Source organism: Sitodiplosis mosellana, unplaced genomic scaffold (genome assembly GCF_009176505.1).
Source record: "Sitodiplosis mosellana isolate CC-2019 unplaced genomic scaffold, AAFC_SMos_1.0 Smas_scaffold_6226, whole genome shotgun sequence".
Taxonomy (NCBI): domain Eukaryota; kingdom Metazoa; phylum Arthropoda; class Insecta; order Diptera; family Cecidomyiidae; genus Sitodiplosis; species Sitodiplosis mosellana.
Window position 1 is genome coordinate 15296135 of NW_022601467.1, and position 21000 is coordinate 15317134.

Here is a 21000-nt window from a genome sequence, read left to right on the forward strand (position 1 = left end):
ATATTTGGATTAAGATGCGTAACCAAACGTTTGGTTGTGAATATATGTTAATACATTCGCAGTGTCTCGATTTGAATAGCAATGCTACGTGCGGCCCAAAATTGAGTGTGTTTCGATCCATCTATCTGAAACCTTACAAATTTTATCATCATAAAACCTTTCATGCATCACGGTTGTAGGGATTTATCATAAGTTTCCTTACGCCAAAGTCCATCTAGTGAAAAAAGAACACATATTTATCTTGGTTCTCGGTTTCTTATCCGTTTCTTTGAATTTTCACTGTTTAATTGGCACAGGATCGAATGAATGAATTCATTTTTTTCTCATTTTACTATGAACTCATTGTTACTGAGTAAACCATTTGCATTTCAGTCGAAACTGAGCATAATGTTGAAAAATCGGGACAAAAATAGAACATTGCCATACCAGCTGATAAGAGAGACGAGATATGCACACAGAAAAAATATGAAGCGATAAAGGAGGCAACATACTCTTCGCTTGTGTCTACGTGAATGAGATGTGATGCTTCAAACTAATCGAATTTGACTGCTCCGGTTTTTCTCTATTCCGGGAACTGTCTGGTAGATAATAAAATTTGCTGATGGATTTGGTATCTACAAAATTGTGCACATTTCAATCTCTCTGTCTCTTTGAAGACATGATGTATTTGTTTAATTCTAAAATTGAGTCTGGAGTGTTGAAAAATGAAAACGAAATGAATCTCAGCTTTGAAACGAAACATCAAAGAGCGACGTACAAATATACTAAAAGCGCACATTTCTTTCGTCGGCTTCTATTCTTTACATGTTTTTTTCTTCTCTCTTCTGCTTCGGCTGTATTTGGTTGTAGCTGTTGTTGTTTTCTATATTCTTGAAAATTGAGTTACTTGGTTGTTTTGGTGCTCCATGATCCTGTGTGTAGTTGCTTGATCGCATTTACATGCTACGCTCATTATTCGTCGAACGTTCGTTCGCTGTGATTCCATTGGACTGTGTGCATGTGTGCGGAGTGTATGCGTTTATGTAATTATTTTTACATGTTCTGTTCTGTTCTGTTCTGTAGTGTGTTTTGTTTCACTTGCACTGTTGCTGTTGCTTGGCTGCGGCTCTCGCTCTCTTGATGTTCTATGTTGAATTTTTGTGTGTCTGGCATATTTGTTGTGTTCTTCTTCTTATTCTTCTCTTTTTCCATTTCGTGTGGCCACATAAGCCTTGATCGGTCGATCGGTACCGAGTTTGTGTTGGGATTTATGCTGTGCGACACACGAAGCCGATGCGCGCTGTGTGCTGCTCAAGCATACTTCACCCAACCACGACACATATGATTTTTGTCTAGTTTAAACTGAATTCGAGTGATGCGTTTTAGCGTACAGTACTAAAACTTCTGTCGATTGTTGTATGGCGATGGTGCTGGTGCTGCTGATCGTCTTGTTCATTCATTCTCCTTCTGTCTTTCTCTCCCTCGCTTGCCGTCGCACTGGTGATTGGATGCTTATGTATGGGCGCGCGCATAATGTGGCCTGCGCACTTAAAACTTACTCAAAAGGAATAAGAAAAAAGAAGAAATATATATGAAAAAATAAAAGAAAAGTAAACGAAAAGAAGCAGAAAAATACGGTCAATATGTTTTCTTCGGGTTCGGTTCTCGGTGTATGTGTGTTGCTCTCTCTGTGTGTGTCCGCATTGGTGTGTGAGTTTGATTTGTTGAAGAGAAGAAAAAAAAATGTGTGTTGTATTTCATGCATGCGCCTATATATGTATTCGTATGCACTGAGCTTGGTTCCTCTTGCGCTCTGTCGCTCGCACGCTACTGCCAATGCTTTTCAGCCGAATAGGAATTGTACGAAATTGTTCAGTTTCGTTTTGGTTTTTGGATACACAACAGGTCACAACCAAAAGTCAGTGTGTTCGTTTACTTTGTTGTGTGTTGTTTGTCAGTCGAGAGCGGGCGAGCAAATCACTTACGAAATGTAAAAGCATTTCTCTTGTTCTTAATGGTAAAGCAGAAAATAAAAAACAGTTTAATAAACATAAAAAATAACGACAGTTTTTCTTGATTGAAAACTAAGACGAAAAAAATCGAATTTCAATAATGTTTGTTCCGTAAAAAAAAGCAGAGAGAAAGATAACATTAAGGAATTGAACGAAAAAAAATGCAATAAATAAACAGAACTTACGCATGATCTCACACAGACATCCACATAGAAAACAGAGAAGAGAGGAGAAAAAAAGGCTTGGATGCAAAGTGATATCCATTTACATGTTAGAAATAATTTGTGTTCGATCGAAGAGTGAAATGAGATGAAACCAAATGTACAACAAAAACGCATCAAAAATGTGTCTGCAAAGAGAATTTCTAGACGGAGTCAGCCATTCGAAAGAGATCCGGGCCATTTCCATATTCGTGTAACATATGCCCAGGTTTTCTTTTCATCCGAATTGTATGAATTTCCGTGCAACTTTCCGACGAAACAAGAACCGAAAAAAAAGAAACTAATTTTAATCAAAGCTAGAGAAAATGTGTGCTCCTTGTGACTGCAGTCACTCATGGGCTCAGCTATAAACAAATCCCAAACTCCACATGCACGAATCGTGTTCGTATATATATGCGGCAAAAATCAAGAAGAAAATATCATATGCGTACTCTCATTCACAATGGAAGAGCATGGAATGTTTTCTGAAAACTGATTTCCAATGTTTTTGTACGTTTTGTTTTATTCTCTGCTCATTCAGTGTGGATTTGCTGTCATTCAATCTATTTTTCTTAGCATTTTTCTCTTTGGTTATTTTTCGTGTGTGTGTGTGTGACTGTGTGTGCTGGTGATAATTGTTATTCTCGCAGTGATTTACACATTAAATGAGCCGATAATTTCATCTTTTTTTCTGTTGTTTCGACAACAACAACGAAAAAAAAGAGTTCAAAGACAAAATCGAAATGTATGGAATAAAGTGAGTGAGTGCCCAGTTACATGTTTTTATCACAATGAAAACGGGAAACACAAGATAATGTTGTGGCGTGTTTATGAAAAATTGCTAGAAGTCCAAACGGGATGATGAAGTGCATGTGATTGATCTCAATATATTTTCAATACGTGCATTAATAAGCGAATGGAAGAAGAGCAACAACAACAACAAAAAAAGAGAGAAAATTCCGTTTATTATTTAGAAGCTTCACATCACGAAATAGCAAAGTAGCCATCGAGTTGACGCGAGTGCGAAAAATGCATAAAACATTCATTGACTTTGGCATAAGACTGAAGTGTATTCTGTGTCGGCTATGCAAATGCAATCTATTCATATAAGCGCACACACTTCGTTCATTTTCACTCGCACCCAACAACGCAAGAGATTATGTTCAACGTCTTATCCCTCGTTTCTTACACCACACAATTATTTCTGTCTAGGAATTTTGAATTCAATTATGATGCTGGACGCAAAGCAATGCACTCCACTCCACTCGAGTTAGCTGGCGAATTAGTTCAAACCAATTGCACATACACACAGGAATTGTGAAAACTGCCAATCAACAACTGGAACTCGAACGAAATAAAAAGAATAAAAACGATCGCCTGGCTTTCGTTTGCCTTACATTGTAAATAAATGTACGTGCCCATTGTGAAATATGAATATGAGTGAACGAACAGAGACAGAAAAAAAGCAACAGCACCAAGAGGAAGTTTCATATTTGTTATGAGATAAGCAACAAATTTATAAATACAAAAGGCACTTTCAAGTAAATTTATATATTCGAAATTAGTCTGCCCAACGTCCGATCGCCGACTCTTTGCCCGTTGTAAACAACGATACGCGCGTAGCGCAAACCATATTCTTCTTCTGTACTTTCATTCTCTTTCCTCAAATAATTATTAATAAAGTACTTGTGGTGCTCATAGCTCTTTTTTCTCTCCTTCTTCCCGCTTCCAATCCGCTCTCGCAAGCGGTGCACTGAGTATGTCAATGGATTTTATTCTATCGCCGTTCATGGGAACTAAACATACAAAGTAAAATATAATCCTCCTATATAAGAGATAACTCTTCGTTAGATCCAGAAACGAAACGTAGGAATTCTTATCTTGTTCTAAACTGAAAAATGGGAACAAAATAGACATGCTTTGAAAAACAAAAATCCAGATAGAGAAAGAGTGAGCAAGAGAGTGAGAGAGGGAGAGAGGGCGTGAAAGAGAACGAAAAGAAGAAGAACGGCAGCTAGTGTACATCCTAAGGAATAGAGTAATCGAGAACATAACTGCTCTTCCATCGTTTTGATATTTCGTTTTATGACATTTCCCAAAAATAGATCGAACATAGCAGCCGTCATATGTGTTGTTAAAAACAGACGGATCTCTTTTTTTCGGTGTTGAATGAAGTAAGCACTGAAATCGAGCGCATGTTAGTTTTATGCATTCAAGATGTTTTCAACTGAAAAAAAAAAAAACATTTACATATACACGAAATCCGACCGCGAGCGCAGCACAAAAACCAATGCCACAATTTGGAACGGAAAAAACCCAACTTTGAACATTACCCGCTTTCAGTGACCATATTTTTATGCATGATCATTTGAACAAATATTCGGTTGAACAGTTCTATCGACAACGGCAAAACCGAGGAAAAAACATTCCCACAGCAAATGTGTGGCAGTAAAAGTTCGAATGACATCACGCAAATAGAAGAGTTGAAATTATTATCGAACTATTCTTGAATACTTTGCAAACATGTGTCTTTCCTATGTCTCTCTTTCTCTCTGTGTTTGTATTTTCCGATTCGTTTCTTTTTTTTCCCCGATGAATGATCGTTTTTTTCTCTCTCTTTTTTTGTTAATTTCAGCGGTGGTTTGTTCTTGATAAAATGCTGAAATTGTACTGAAGTGAAAATGAAGTTGAATTTAGCATAGCATTTTAATCTATGTTGGCAACACGACAAAACGGAAAACGGAAAGTGGTGAAGTTAACAATTACAACAACAACAGAAAAGAAGAAGAAAATAATAAGTCAAGTGTGAACGAGATTAAAACCAAATTCTCATTTCAACGAGGAAGAAGAAATTGAAGAAGAAAAAAAACACGCAACACATATAATAAACAAAACATGATGAAAGTGAAGTGGACTTTGCAGTGGCTATTTGTGAGCATTATATTAGGCTTAGATTATTTACAAAAAATCAGCGCTACTCCAAATGAAGGTGCAGTTAGCTATATACCGGCATTAGAATGCTACGATCCATATGGAAAACCACAGGTAAATATCATTGTTTTGCTCGTGTGCATTTCGTCGATTTTCTTCCATTATTCATTCCACTTTATGCGTTGCAAGCACAAAATTTCGGTCGAACGAATTGAAAACGTGCATAAAATTCAAATTCATTTAGTTTCGGCTTACATGAAATTTTCCAAGAATGCAACATCAACATTCGTTTCGTTTGTGTGTGTGTGTGAGAGAGTTAGAATTTAACGCTTTTTTTCTACAGACTATTTCTTAATCGCATTTTTGCACCGAGATTTACTCATACGTTACGTACATGTTCGTATTCGATATTTTGGTACTGCTCTGAGACTCTTGAATTTTCCAAAAATCGTTCCTCCGTTAAAACGAGCATGAAATTTAATCCTTTTTCCTACAAATATGAGACTGAGCGAAAGACCAGCTATGAAAATTGACGAAAAAAAAAATCGAACAATAGGCAAATTGAGTCATTAATTCGATTTCATTGAACGATTTCAATCAATGGAACACACTTCATTCATCAGTTCATATGCTTTGAGCCGGTCGTCAATCACATTTAACGGATTATAATTCTTATCTCATTCTAAAACCCGCGTTCGTTCGTTTTTTGTCGATTTGATTTTTTTTCGGCGTCGCGCACATAAAATTTCTCGTTCACCACCACAAAAAACACATTCGATTGATGATTACGAATTTATGAGTTCAAAATGAACATATTCGTATGGAATATGAAAGAAAAATTAGGCAGGCTATTTTCAATTGAGATCAATTTGGTCGGTTTCGATGCGGTAATCGTCATATGTTCTTAAAATAATCCATGCTCTGTACTAATTTCAACATATGGCTTTCAGATTATACTATATGAGTAGTTTGGAGGGAAAATGTAATAGAATAGTTGCGTGGAAAAATGTCAAATGAAAAGAGATAGCTATATAGTTCACTATAGTTTACTATACAGTTTATTATATAGCTATCCCTTTTCTGCTCATTCATCATCGACATTTTTCCGCGCAACTTTTCTGTATTACATTTTCGCTCCAAACTACTCATATATGAATTGTTCATATGAAAACGTCGTTTTCCGTCCTCTGATATTCGTCCTCTGCTTGTGTTCAATGCTTCTTTCCTACGTGTTTTTTTCTGTATATCTCCATTTTGTTTGTCATTCATATCTTTTGATTGTTGAAGAAATGGGAAAATAAACTGAAATTTAAATGTCATGTTATTGGTCTCTCTGTCATAGCGATGTATACCAGAGTTCGTGAATGCTGCTTACGACCGACGAATGGAGGCAACAAATACATGCGGCGAAAGTGGACCTCAAGAATACTGTATACAAACTGGATACTCAAATCGAAAGAGTTGTGACAATATTTGTAATCAAGGCGATCACAGTTCCGTGTTTCTCACCGATCTGCATGAGCCTCAACGGCAAACGTGGTGGCAATCGGAGACGATGTTGGAAGGCATTCAACATCCGAACCAAGTCAATTTAACATTGCACCTAGGTAATAAATTTATTCTATTATAATGATACCCGTCGATATGTCGAAATAATTGCAAATTTATCGCTTCCAATTGAAATACGTATTGGTAATTAAAGGAAGCGTCTTTCCATGGTGACCTAATCATTAACGCGCGAACAAGTTTTGCCCGTCGTATTCTATTTTCACTTGTTACGTTTGCCATGGAAAGGCATCCATATGATCTGTTAGAAACCAGTTTATTTTACAGTCATTGCAAGTGTAATTGGTCGGATGATGATTGCACGGCAATAAATGATAGATTTTATCGAGAGAAATGAATAAATGTCATAATCACTCACATAAGAACGTTTAGTGCTTTTTTTTTTACATTTTAACATCGTTTTTCCCTCACTTCGAAGGATGATCTAATCGCAATGAAATCATAAAAAATGCAAAAAAAAATTACACTTGAATGAGAGAGTTCTTATACTCTACTGCAAATTATGTTTATCCTCTCATATTGAATGGTTTTTATTTGGCCGATTTTGACATTTATTCAATTGTCGCCACTCTCTCTCTGTGTGTGTATGTGAGCAGCATGACAAATTCGTAATATCTGTTGCTCTCAATTTTCAGGGAAGTCATTTGATATCACATACATCCGTATTGTGTATTATTCGCCGCGTCCAGAATCGTTTGCTATTTACAAGCGTCAAACAACGAACGGATCATGGATTCCATATCAATACTATAGGTAATGTACATGTTGTTGGCTTTTATTTGCTTACGTCTTCATTTTTTTTTATGATAAGAGAGGAACTAATGACCGATGAAAATGTCTATTTCGGTGTGGATCGAACGAAAGAATCAGAAAAAAACAAGACAGTCATGAAGAACGGTCGACCATTTCTAACATGAATGAGAACTGAAAATCTTATCAAATCGACGCCTGTTGTTAGGTTCCATTCTTATCACTGTCCATATTCATTTTTTTTCTCTCTCTGTCGCTGCTGCGAAACATTCCCATTCGTAATAACAGGAACCAATTTTTTTTTGTCTGTTTCGTAAATTATGTTGTATTCCTTTGGAGCATACAACACCATTGAATACCAAAACTCCAATAGCCAAATCTGTCTGCTAATCTGAGTCCAACTGTTAACGTACCATATTTTTTTGTGTTTGTCAGTGTGATAATGTCAAACACCACCACCACCACCACAGAAAATGTCAAATGAAATGAAAACGGGACAGAGAGAGAGAGAGGGAGAGAGAGAGAGAGAGAGTGAGAGCAAGGCGATGACTTTGTAACCTTCATATAAACCATATCCTCTGTATGAAATGATGCTTGTTGACCAGATTCGCTTATCCACAATTTCGTATTTTATATGTATGGATTGGATTTCCGGAATTATTTGCAGCATATATCTATTACATAAATACTTGATGGAGCTAATTTCCTTTACGTTTTTTTTTTGTTTTTTTTTGTGTGATTCTTTTGCACATTTTCGCACACACCACACACCATTGACAACAACAACACCGACTACGGCCGCATCAATAGTGCCACGTGCCGAGATACATACGGTTTGCCTGACAGTTTGTCGGAGTTTCGCACCGGCAAAAAAGGTGAATCGGAATCACGTGCATTCTGTACCAGTGAATACAGTGATATTTCACCATTGCGTGATGGTAACGTTGCATTCTCAACACTCGAAGGAAGACCCAGTGCATACAACTTTGAGCACAGCCTCGAATTGCAGGTAGGCAATATAAAATACAAACACAAAAGCACATAATTGATTTATGTTATTTTGAATATTCAATGTGCTGTAAAATTGACAGCGTTTAGAAAACTATCGTTTGCAATTTATTTCTCTTCTAATTGTGTGTTGCTGTTGTTGTTGTTGTTGTTTTTTTTTTATAGAACTGGGTAACTGCAACCGATATTCGTATTTCGTTGGACCGTTTGAATACGTTCGGTGATGAAGTGTTTGGCGATCCACAAGTATTGAAATCATACTTTTATGCTATTGCTGATGTTGCAATCGGTGCAAGATGCAAGTGTAACGGTCACTCCGATAAATGTGTTGTTGGCACAGGTAAAAAATACACACCCAAATTTCCACACATTTTTATTTTAAAAAAAAACTGTTCAAAACAACATTCAAATCACATACGAAAAAAAAACCTGAAATACATTCACAGGATTGAATGGAGAACGATCATGGGTGTGCGAGTGCAAGCATTACACGGATGGACAAGACTGTGAAAAGTGTTTGCCGTTCTACAATGATGCACCATGGGGAAGAGCCACATCGAAAAATGTACACGAGTGCAAACGTAAGTGATACCTTTCTCTTTCGTCATTTTTGACCATAGCAAGAGTCAGCTTTTTTTTTGTCTGCATCAATATTCTATTTACACATTCCAAACGATATTATGAGAATAAAAAGAGATTACGTCGTCCATCGCACACAAGAATGTGCTAACCGAGCATCAACAAGAGAAGAAGATGTGAAGAAATGTTTTCTATCAGACTTTTTTCAACTTCTCTATGCTGAATGCTAAAGCATCCATTCGATAAACCAGAAAAATAACTTTCCATGTAGAAAAATCTGTTCGTCGATTTGTTGCCATTTTCGTCATTTCTTGCCATACACAATTTATTGCAACGAGACAATACAAATTGCACCAAGAATCCGTGAGCTCAGTTCGATTTTTCACTCAGCCGAGTGAGGAAGTTTGATACACATTTTTTTTTTCTCTCCGTCGAAATATTGAAAGAAGAAAGAATTCATCATTTTTGCCACACACAAAAAACCATTTCATCTCTCGCTTGTGACTGTGGTACCGAATAAGTACCGAAATTTGATCCACCAAAGTGACTATGTGGCTGGTATATGTATACATTGGGTTTTTGTTGATTTCACAAACCGAACCGTACTGGAATATCAATTCCAATGAAATTGATCAATATAATCCATGGAATTCGCTAAAACGTAAGTTTCATTTTGATTTCTCTGTCCATGCAAAAGTGAATTATGGGTTTACATCGAAATCGAATTGACCAAGTGTGTCGTAAACATGAGATTTTTGAGACAACATTATTCAAATATATACTTCAATTGAAAATAAAGGTGGCCATTGAAATGGTGGTAGCCATCGATCAATTTTCTTCTCTATCTCTCTTCATTGTCTATCGGAAAAGGTCAAAGAACCTTCTTTGTACTGTTTCCCACTGTATACAAACACACAAAATGCCGAAAACCATAAATTACATTGCAACTTCCAACAATATCCATTTGTGGAAAACTGGTTGTTTATTTGCTATTGCAATTGCACTCTTTGAAAAACATTGAACATATCGTTTTCTTTAGCCATGTCAGTTTGTCATGGGCTATACACAGAAGTCAGAAGAGACAAACAGAAGAAGAAAAAGGAGAAAAAAACGATCAGAAAAGAAAACAGTGCACTGCGTGAGAGAGTGTGCGTCGAAAGAGAAAAGGTGAAATGAAGTAAGTGATCGGACATGATGGAAATGACACACACGTGATGTGATCAAGTACTTTTCATTTGGCCATATGGTCATAAAACGATTTGTAAAACATTTTCAAAATATCGTTTTTGGAGTCGTGGCCGAAATGACACAATTAATTGTATTGTGCTATTTTTCATGATGTCTAATTGCGATTTTCTTTGTTTCTTTAGCATGCAACTGTAACGGTTATTCGCAAAAGTGTTTCTTTGACAAGGCATTGTTCAATCTAACCGGTCATGGTGGCCATTGTATTGACTGTGCAGCTAATCGCGATGGACCAAACTGTGAACGATGCAAAGAAAATTACTATATGCGATCGGACGGTTTCTGTATCAATTGTGATTGTGATCCGACCGGATCACGTTCATTGCAGTGCAACAGCGAAGGAAAGTGTCAATGTAAACCAGGTGTAACCGGCGAAAAGTGTGACCGTTGTGAAGCCAACTACTTTGCATTCGGCGAACACGGATGTCAACCATGCGGTTGTGATCCACGCGGTTCATTGGACAATATTCCATCATGCGACCCAGAAACTGGCTACTGTTCGTGCAAAGAGAATGTCGAAGGAAAACGATGTAAAGAGTGTAAACCGGGATTCTTCAGTTTGGATTTGGAGAACAAATTCGGTTGTACACCATGCTTCTGTTACGGTCACACGTCGGAGTGTCAAAGTGCTCCGGGCTATTCGATTGTTTCAACCACGTCGGGCTTCAACAAACACAAAGAGAAATGGACAGCCGTTGATGAATACAGCAATCCAGTCGATTTGAAATACAATCAGTTTAGTAACAGCATCGGAACGACAGCAAGAGGCAATGAACACATTTATTTCTTGGCACCCGAACGATTTTTGGGCGATCAAAGAGCTTCGTACAATCGACTATTGAAATTCCGCTTGCAATTGGTCGGTCAAGTTGGTCCAAATCCATCGCCAACTGATGTTATTTTAGAAGGTGCCGGCACCAAAATTTCATTACCCATTTTCGCACAAGGCCATAGCCTGCCAAATCAAGAGACACGCGAATATGCGTTCCGTTTGCATGAAAACAGCGAGTATTCATGGCAACCGAGCCAATCGTCACGTGGTTTCATCTCGATTTTGAGCAATTTGACGGCTATTAAGATTCGGGCCACCTACTCGACACACGGCGAAGCATTTTTGGATGATGTTGAATTGCAAACAGCGAACCGAGGAACGGCCGGTCGACCAGCCACATGGATTGAACAGTGTACATGCCCAGAAGGATACATTGGCCAATTTTGTGAGTCGTGTGCACCGGGATACCGTCATAGTCCAGCACGTGGTGGCCCATTCATGCCATGCATCCCATGCGACTGTAATAAACACGCCGATATTTGCGATTCAGAAACGGGGCGATGCATTTGCCAACACAACACAGCCGGAGATAATTGTGATCAGTGCGCAAGAGGATACTATGGAAACGCTTTGAACGGAACCACATACGATTGTAAACGATGTCCATGCCCAGACAATGGAGCCTGTATGCAAATGGCCGACGAATCAGTCATCTGTCTCGAGTGTCCAATTGGTTATTTCGGTGAGTGATGGCACATTGTCTAATATTTCCGTTATTCTTTAATTTCGATTGAAATCTCACAAAAAAATCTCAATTTTCGTTAATATTCAACAGGATCACGATGTGAATTATGTTCAGATGGATACTATGGCGATCCAACCGGTCTTCTTGGCCCAGTACAACTTTGCCAAGCTTGCGAATGTAATGGAAACGTTGATCCAAACGCCGTTGGCAATTGCAACCGTACAACTGGTGAATGTTCGAAGTGTGTGTACAATACTGGTGGATCGCATTGTGAACAATGTTTGCCGGGCCATTTCGGTGATCCATTGTCATTGCCACATGGAAACTGCGAGCAATGCTCATGCTATCTACCAGGAACAGAACAAACTGAAGATGGAATTTCGGTTTGCGATTCACTCACTGGAAACTGTCGTTGTAAACCAAATGTTATCGGTCGCAATTGTAACGAATGCCAAAATGGATACTACAACATTGTTTCGGGCAATGGTTGCGAGAGCTGTAACTGCGATCCAATTGGAAGTTTTAATAGCTCGTGTGAGAGATCCACTGGTCAATGTTATTGTAAACCAGGTGTTACTGGGTAAGCAAAAATGATAGCAGTTTTTGTTCATATAGCATTGTTTTGATTTGTCTTCTTTTTTTTTTCAATTGTTCATGTCTAAACTCAACTTTCTCTCTTATTACCGAAGCCTTCGTTGTGACCAATGCTCACCATATCAATATGGATTCTCACCTGAGGGATGTAAACCATGTGATTGTGACGAAAGTGGATCAAAGGGCTTCCAATGCGATGCATCTGGTCAATGCCCATGTAACGACAATGTTGAAGGCAGACGATGCGACAGATGCAAAGAGAACAAATACAATCGTCATCAAGGATGTTTGGATTGTCCCGATTGCTACAATTTGGTACGGGATGCTGCCAACGATCATCGCCGAAAGTTGGCCGATTTGAAGAGTATCTTGCAACAAATTGCATCGAATCCAACGGTCATTGATGATGCAGAATTTGAGGCGAAACTCAAAGCGGTTGAAGATAAAATCAATATTTTGGCTGAGGATGCTAAGTCTGGCGCGGGTGGCGGTGACCGTACATTGGTTGAACGTATCGATGACTTGCGCGAACGATTGAATAACGTACAAAAATTACTCGATGAATCGGATAGTTTGAAAGATACAACGGCACAAGAAATTGAATTGGCCAGTCTAAATGTATCGAAAGCTGAAAGCACCATTGCGAACGCTCGCAAAACTTTGGACGTAAGTGGATTCATGGATATGATTTTTCTGTTCAATGTCATCGGTTGTTTCATTAAATGGATTAATTAAATTTCAGGAAGCTTCCGAGCTGTTGAACACCGATGGTGCTACGGCATTGGCCAGAGCCAAGGATCGTTTCGACCAATTTGGACAACAATCAGAGCAAATCAGTGAAATTTCACGAGAGGCACGTGCTCAAGTGGATCTTCTGGAAAAACAAGCGGATCAAAGTAAACAGAATGCAGTTGATGCAAACGAAAAGGCATCAAAGGCTTACGAATTGGCTAGAAATGCATTGAGCCAACAGCAACAGATCAGGTAAATTGGAGAAATGACCATTGAATTTTCTTTAGTTTTTTTTCTCAACATATTCCGTTTGTTTAGCGATGAATTGCGTGCAAATATTCGTTCTGAAATCGAAGAGTCGAAGATCGCATTGGAAAATGCCATTGGATTATCGAATGATGCATTGCAGCAAGCCAATCAAGTCTATGACGAAGCATTGACACTGATTGCAAACATCAATGCATTATCGGTGCCAGATATCAATTTGGAAAAACTACGAACGGATGCCATTAAGGCAATTCAAGAGGTATTTTCGAATTTAGCAAACATTTTTGAAGATGATGATTGAATTCTTATCTCGACTACATTTTGACAACAGGCCGAACGTTTACAAGCTGAAATCGATCGATTGACGTCGGAGCATGACGCTCTTCTTGTTGAATACGATGAGAACTCCGATCATGGATCAGTATTGGTTGAACGGTAAAAATCGATTATTTTTCATCGGCACTTTTGTAAGAATCATTTTCATAACAAATTTTTCCTATGCAGATTGATCACACAACAGGATGATGCCATCAAGCTGTTAGAACATTTGAACTTTATCAATAAGAACGCCAAGGAAGCAGTCGCTTTGGGCGATGGCACATTGAAAGAGGCTAACGATACTTACCAAACACTAACAGGTAAAATGATTGGCATTTGATTCAAAACGGGAAGAGACAAATTAAAATGGTGTGTGGTTTTAGGCTTTCAAACGCAGGTGCAGCAGTCATCAGAGAGTGCCAAATTGGTATTGGAAACCGTGCCAGATATTGAGAATCAAATTCGTGAAGTGGACAGTGTCGTTGGTGAAGCTGAAAATGTAATTACACCTCGTTCAGTCGTTAAATTGTATAAAAATAATTCAGTATCAATTATTAATTGCATACGATTCATTGATGTAGGCATTGCAAGGTGCCCGTTCAAATGCCGAAGAGGCTCGTCTGAATGCACATGAGGCACAAGAGAAATATGCCGAACAAGCTTCACAGGATGCTGACATTATTCGACGAAAGGCAAACGAAACCAAGGCAGCTGCTCATCAATTGCGTGGTGAAGCCGATCATTTGAACGGAAGAGTTGTTGTTACCGAAAATCGGATTGCCAAACTTAGCGATGCAGTTAAAGAAGATAACGCCTTAACTGACGAAGCAAAGGAAAAGGTAAATTGATTTATACGCCCCTTGCACGTTCCCATCAAATTGAGGACCAATTGTGTTTCTATTTTGGATCGCAGGTTGGACAAGCAAAATCCGATTCGGAAGAATCTACCGCCCAAGTGGAGAAGGCATTGAACGAGGTGAGAGCCATTATGGATGAATTGAAGAGTTTGAGAGACATCAATTTGGATGAATTGGATGCGCTTGGTAAGTACAACAGAATCACCAATGTCAAATATCAGAATATGACACGAATCGTAATGTCAAATCTTTACAGAAAAACGATTGACTGCCGCCGAAGCCGAAGTGAATCGCGCCAATTTAACCGATCGTTTGGCTGATTTGGATCGCGTGAAGAATGAACAAAATCTATCGATTAAATCATACCAAAATGAAGTGTCACAATTGGAATCCGAAGTGAATAACATCAAGCTCATTTCCGAAGCACTACCAAATGATTGTTTCAAACAGCCACGCTTGGAGCCATAAAAACAGCACTTGCTAGAGCGAGCATAAACACACACATGCACACACAGTCGCACCGAACATTTCATTTTACTTTTAGCCAGTGATAGTATTGATTTGGATGGAGACTTAAGTAGCCAAACATTTCTACTTATCATACGACAAAATGCTACAAACAGTTTTAAAAAAAAAAGAAGAATATATATAAATAAATTAAATGAATGGATTGTAACCAGAATTCCGAACAAGAAAAAACAAAAATGAAAAATAGACAAGATAAACAACTAAAAAAAAGAAAACAATATTAATGTTTAGTGTATAGAAAATTTGCTACAAAAAAAAACAACATGGAAGAAAAAAGAAACGAAGCAGAGGACACATTTATTGCTATATCTGCCGAATGAATCAAGTGCCAATTGACATTCAATTTTTTTCTTATTAAGCCATTCATGACTACTGCATTTAGGACATGAAGAGAAATATGAGTTAAACAAATTATGCTTAAGTGACATTTGTCTAAGTTACTTACTAAAGGAATGAATAATTCAATACCAAGCTTTTTTTTTTTTTTTTTGAAAAAAAGATTGATTTTCAAAATAGAACAATCAACGTTTTTTTTTTGTCAGTGTAAGTCTTTGTAATTGAAAATGCCATTTAGAAAAGCCAAAAATGCAATTAAAATTTAAACTATGTTTCGTTCATAACAGACATTTGGATGTGTTTGTTGTTTTTATTGTTATTGTTGTTGTATTTGTTTGAAGTCATATCTTTCGCTTCAGTTGGCACGTTTTCTCTCTCTCTCTCTCTCTCTCTCTCTCTTCCTCTCTCGATTGTCGATACAATCGATGGATTGTGCATTGCGTCTCATATTTTGCCAACATTGTGTTCCGTTAGTTGGTGCTTTGAGCAGCAATCACGGTAGATGTGTTGAATCACACAGCGTGTACGAATGCAGTATTTCGTCGCATTCCAAACAGAGCACACCGACTCTCTTTCCAGCGGAGCACATTGTCTCACTCTGTGTGTATTTTTTTATTCGCGTCATTTTTTGTCAGACTTTAAGTTTTGTGTATAATATTTTGTATTGAATAAATTGTATTTTTCGAAATGAGTCGACGAAGATCGGTATTCGAGTTGACCATTGTTACACAAAGTCAATTGAAGCAGCAAGAAGAGCCACTTTCAAACGAAATCGATCAAAATTTACGAACACTCGCATTGGTGTACCCGTTGTCCGACGCCGCGAAGCCGCTCTTGGTCAAGGTGATTTATATCATTGGTTTTTTCCTCCGTTTTTGATTCAATCTCTTTATCTTTGCCTCAACTTTAATATTTTATCAATTTTTGCATTTTATCACTAGAACTCCCAACAAATAGCATTCAATTCATATCGTTTCAAAGTGAATTTAAACAAAGAAATCTCTTGACTTTTCTTTCTCTTTGACAGAATGCATTTGTGAAAGCTAACAAAGTGGCGTTTCATCATGTCTTTCATTATTTGGTCAATTTGATCATCAGCGCCGTGGAATATCGTAAGCGTTTTCGTTGGCCAATCGTTTCATCGAAAGAGGATGCCGATTTCCGAGTCGCAGTTTTGGCATATTTCAATGAGTGTCACAGGAACTTCAAATGGACGATCGGCCCATTCAAAATGCAAGTGGTTCACTTTCCTGGCGGCGTAGAATTCATGAAAATCATCGTGGAATTATCGAAAGCAGCGATGCACACGGTCCTGAAGGAGAATGACAGTTTGCATTTGATCAATTCGAAGTGAGTAAATGAGTTTTGGGTTTTATCTCAGTGAAATTTTAATGAAGCATCGACACATTTCCAGTGGGATGGGTTTGCGCGAGGCACAGGCAAAACTACAAGCAGCTCAATGGTCATGTGCGGAATGGGAAAAACATGGCAGGTAAATATGGCAACGAATCACAAAATCCCTACCTCGATAACCAGAAAAATCAACAATTTTACAGTAAATTTCGGGAATTGTGCGCCGACGTGAAGCAACGAACATGCCGCTTGCAAGAAGTGATGTGTCGCATGTTAATAAACACGACGATTACGGAGAAGATGATTTGTGAAGGCTTCTTGGCTGACTGGGAAGCAAATCAGCACGAAATCATTGACAAAGAAATCATACCGAAACTTCAACAGCTCGAGAATTGGTTCACAAAGTGCAACTCCTTTGAACAACAGCTGATGGTCACCAAACCAGCGCAGCTTAGCTTCGATAAGGATAAGATGAGTGCACTCGGATTGTTACAAGTGGCAGAACTTTTTAATCCCCAAATTGATTACGATAAACTGTATGCGTGGTTTATTGGTGCGATGCCAGAGTTAATTAATGCGCTGTACTTTAAACCACCATGGTCTTTGTCGCGGCTTAAAACGGAGTCCCAATTACTGGACCAATGTTTACGACGCGCTAACATATTATTCACTCGTCTCGATATGATCACATTGGAGTTGCCACTGGAAATGAATGAAGCTTCTGATGAAACTGCAAGATCAGGCACACAGCTCAGTGATTGGCACTTGATGTTGACACCGACAATGAAATGCCCGGTGAATAAAGATGTTCGCCTAAACATTTGGGAAGCTCTTCCCGCAATGGATTTGCCAGTACGAATAATGCAGCCGACAACGATGATACACAACTCGACAACGAGTAGTGATGATACCTCAGGTGGGTTCACTCCCCAGGCTGTGAGAAATAAAGAGCATCTAGCGAACATCTGACGATTAACAATCAAATCGTGTTTCATGGAATTTCAGGTTTCTCTGATGGATCTGGATCGACCGATATCACAGCAGTGCGAACCATGTCCACTAAACTGGATCCAATGGCAATGTTGAACACGGCAATGCAGCGCAACAAGGGACTCAACAAAACAAAGTCCAGCCCACGTCGAAATGCGTTCGCATCGTCACCGTCGAGATCGAACATGCCGGCATTCCACAGTACAATGATTCCCGAGGTCGTTGAAGATCAATTGAAAAGTCCGAACACTAAAATGAAACCGAATCACGTCGACTTTGGCCCATTGCGTAAAAGATTATTTTAGTCTGCCGAATGCGCAAGGCTTATTGTTCATGGCTAGAGCCATAGATTTCACTTTTTCTATTGTTAGAGCATGAATTGATTTGAATGTGCCGAAAAGATAGACAAGAGCCGCTTTTCGAAGCCATTTAACATTCAATCAAACAGTTCCATTTGTTATTATGAAGAGAACAAGCAAGAAAATTAAATTTGTTGATCGAATTGCGAATTAAATAAATAAAATTCAGTAAAATTGTGAGAATTCCATGAAAAAACAACTTTTGTTTCAATCGTCTGGGTATTTCAACGCCATCTATCGAGATGCGTGATGAACGATATTTGATGGATTTCGAGATGCCATGTTTCGATGTGTTGTTTTGACATAAGCGAAACGCAGACAAAACAGCATAATTTCAAACAAAACAATTTTACCGAAAAAAAAAAATAAGGACTCATGAGTGCGGCCGATTACAAAAAGCCGAGAAAATCGGATTTTCCGCAATGTGCCAAGGATGCACTGACTCGTATCGGTAAGAATTCATATCCATCAAATGGAAAATTATGTGAAAGTTATCAAGAAATGTGTCAATTGCAGAGAGTTTGTGTACGAGTAAAAAGAACCAGGATCGTTGTTTGGAACTTATAGCCGAGTGCATATTCCTCGAAAAGAAAGCTGATTTATCGTCGAAAAGGTCGACTAGTACGGGTCTGACGGTGTTCCAGGAGTTTCAATTGGTTTTGGTATTTGCACAGTATTTTTCAAGGCCCGGTCCGGACGTAACACGAAATGCTGTATTCCTCTGCTTATTTGGCAACACATCACTGCCTCCAGCACGGTCGAGGGTTCTGAGTAAATTCATAAGCACGGCAATCAGTGATTCTATTGCTCCGGTTGGTATTTCCGATGATAAATTTAATTATAACCAACAATTATAGCTAATCACTGTGGCCAAAAATCATGTATTTGCTCTGTTATGTATTACAGATTTTGTGCGCAGCAGGAACGTGGATGCAACAAGTCGGTCCGAATGCACTAGCATGCTTGGAATTAGCGCAACGACTCATCGAAGATTTCATCATTTACCAGAAATCCTGCTGTGATCAACTGAAATCTCTGCCAATGGTCGCACCGAGGTAAGGAAAAACATCGACGTAGGCTGTTTTTCGTCGAAGCTAAAGATATTTCCATTTTTAGGTTTGCAGTGAATTTCATGACATCGGTGGCAGATTTATACTTCAAAGAGATTGGAAATGATATCGCAACACCGCCAGACTCATTAATTGAGCTGTTTACCGAATGGATATCAGAGAATCCGAATTTGTGCTCCGAAACACAGCCACAATTGGATTTACCATCAGGTGCCATACCAATGGCGCTCATATCGCCCACCGAAGGTCTCATCCGATGGTGTACTCTTTCGCCACTGTTTTTACCATTAAACGACCTCATCTACAGTAAACTTCATTTGGCTGTTCTTCAAAGCCTAACCCAAGTGAGTGATATGACAATTAAAATCGATGAATAAAACAAAATTCTGACCAATTTTTTGCATTCATTTCAGGCATCTCAAAATAATTCAACACCAACAACAATCAATGCATTGACATTGGGCACAATTGTCGATTCGATATGCAATCAGGCGGAACGATATCGAATGCAAAACATTGAGCCAAACACAGATGAACGAATGCAGATTTGTCTAGAGCGGTTCTCACAGGCCATTCAATTGGGCATCATGTCGCGTGTCATTACCGGCAGTGTATCACAATTGCTGCGCCGATTAGAAACCTTACCTTCCAATGCACTGCTCGAGATGGTTCTGGAGAATCAAAAACCAACATATTTATAATAAGAAAAACGACCATGTGTAATTTTTTCTTTTTTTTCTTGTCTCGCTCTCATTCAATTCAATAGGAAATAGATTTTTGATTATAACAAAAAGTGTTAAGCAAATTTTTTTTTCTTTTAAAATGGTTTGAATCGTCTGGCTTTTTTCATTGCTTCAATTTTCAATTTATCTTGGGCGAATTTCTTACGCAAACTAACGATGTGCTTTTGTTTGGATTGTCGAATTTGAAACGCATAGAAATTATTAAACTCTTTCTTCTCTTTGCCTTTTTCGATTTTGTCTTCGAGTGCTTTTAGAATTGACTCTTTTTGTTGGAAGCCGCCGGTTTTGCGTTTCACTACAGTCCAACCATCCTCATCCACTTCGGTCTTCTTTGATTCTTCACGCTCCTCTTGTTCGCGTTCCTCAAATGCACGCATGTATTCATCCACTTCGGCTTGCAATTCCTTTTCGTCAATGAAACTGTCGAGATACTGTTTAGTCCATTTGTCGATACCTGTCAATAGACTCGAACCATTCTCATTCGATTCAATTTTCACTTTTGACAATTTCAACGCATTCTCCAGAGATTTTGTCAGCTTGAACACTACGTAGGCCACTTTAAAGCCGAGCTCATCATTTTTGTTGTTGAAATATTTCGATTGACTCGCCACTGATGTGGCGTCTTCGTTGCTGTGTTCAATCGTATTTTCCGTGATAAAAACATTGTCGATGCATCCAAGCGAACTGAAGGCTGATCGTAATTGTGGCTCGTTGATGTATGGCGGGATGTTTATTATGAATAATGTTTTGCCAAGCGGTTTATCGTCCGTTGTCCGCTTTACATTGTGCTTTTGAACGAATAGCTGGCGCGTCTGTTTCTCATTGTTGAATGTAAACTCCAGATTTAAAACTAAAAAAGCAACACGCAATAGAGACTCAATTAGTTTTGGGAATTGGAGTTGATTTAATTCATGCTTACCTTTGAATCCCTTCAAATCTACAGCCATGTTGATAGAATTTGGCCAATTTCTTTCAGTGCATCGAACAAAAACCAAAGTTTTGAGTACAAATGTGTTTACTTCACCATGTGAGACTTTGACACACAACCACCAACGTTTGAATGTTG

The 21000-nt window shown here is 38.5% G+C and overlaps 4 protein-coding genes across 5 annotated transcripts; 3 read left to right on the forward strand and 1 right to left on the reverse strand.

Moving 5' to 3' along the window:
• Positions 1-1231: 1231 nt before the first annotated feature.
• LOC129578150 (laminin subunit gamma-1) lies at positions 1232-15707 on the forward strand. 2 transcript variants are annotated; one of them, XM_055466312.1, is made up of 18 exons: positions 1232-1996; positions 4827-5236; positions 6465-6729; positions 7324-7441; positions 8249-8447; positions 8612-8786; positions 8893-9027; positions 10396-11784; positions 11878-12367; positions 12477-13047; positions 13124-13365; positions 13432-13639; positions 13712-13815; positions 13885-14018; positions 14082-14197; positions 14280-14537; positions 14612-14741; positions 14812-15707. In XM_055466312.1, the coding sequence occupies exons 2-18, from the start codon at positions 5087-5089 to the stop codon at positions 15021-15023; spliced, it is 4896 nt and encodes a 1631-aa protein (XP_055322287.1). In that variant the 5' UTR covers positions 1232-1996; positions 4827-5086; the 3' UTR covers positions 15024-15707. The 2 variants fall into 2 exon arrangements, with proteins under 2 accessions (XP_055322287.1, XP_055322288.1); XM_055466313.1 differs by having other exon boundaries at positions 1844-1969.
• A 113-nt stretch (positions 15708-15820) lies between these two features.
• On the forward strand, positions 15821-18317 carry LOC129578152 (uncharacterized). Its single transcript, XM_055466315.1, has 5 exons — positions 15821-16262; positions 16447-16769; positions 16834-16911; positions 16976-17688; positions 17778-18317. The coding sequence occupies exons 1-5, from the start codon at positions 16107-16109 to the stop codon at positions 18065-18067; spliced, it is 1560 nt and encodes a 519-aa protein (XP_055322290.1). The 5' UTR covers positions 15821-16106; the 3' UTR covers positions 18068-18317.
• Positions 18318-18391: 74 nt separating this feature from the next.
• LOC129578153 (integrator complex subunit 15) lies at positions 18392-19984 on the forward strand. Its single transcript, XM_055466316.1, has 5 exons — positions 18392-18572; positions 18638-18933; positions 19028-19176; positions 19238-19535; positions 19605-19984. Exons 1-5 carry the CDS (start codon positions 18497-18499, stop codon positions 19890-19892), a joined length of 1107 nt encoding a protein of 368 aa, XP_055322291.1. The 5' UTR covers positions 18392-18496; the 3' UTR covers positions 19893-19984.
• LOC129578154 (ribosomal RNA-processing protein 7 homolog A) lies at positions 19912-20987 on the reverse strand. The gene is made up of 2 exons (XM_055466317.1): positions 20854-20987; positions 19912-20784 (listed from the first exon to the last, which is right to left on the reverse strand). Exons 1-2 carry the CDS (start codon positions 20879-20881, stop codon positions 20009-20011), a joined length of 804 nt encoding a protein of 267 aa, XP_055322292.1. The 5' UTR covers positions 20882-20987; the 3' UTR covers positions 19912-20008.
• Positions 20988-21000: the final 13 nt, after the last annotated feature.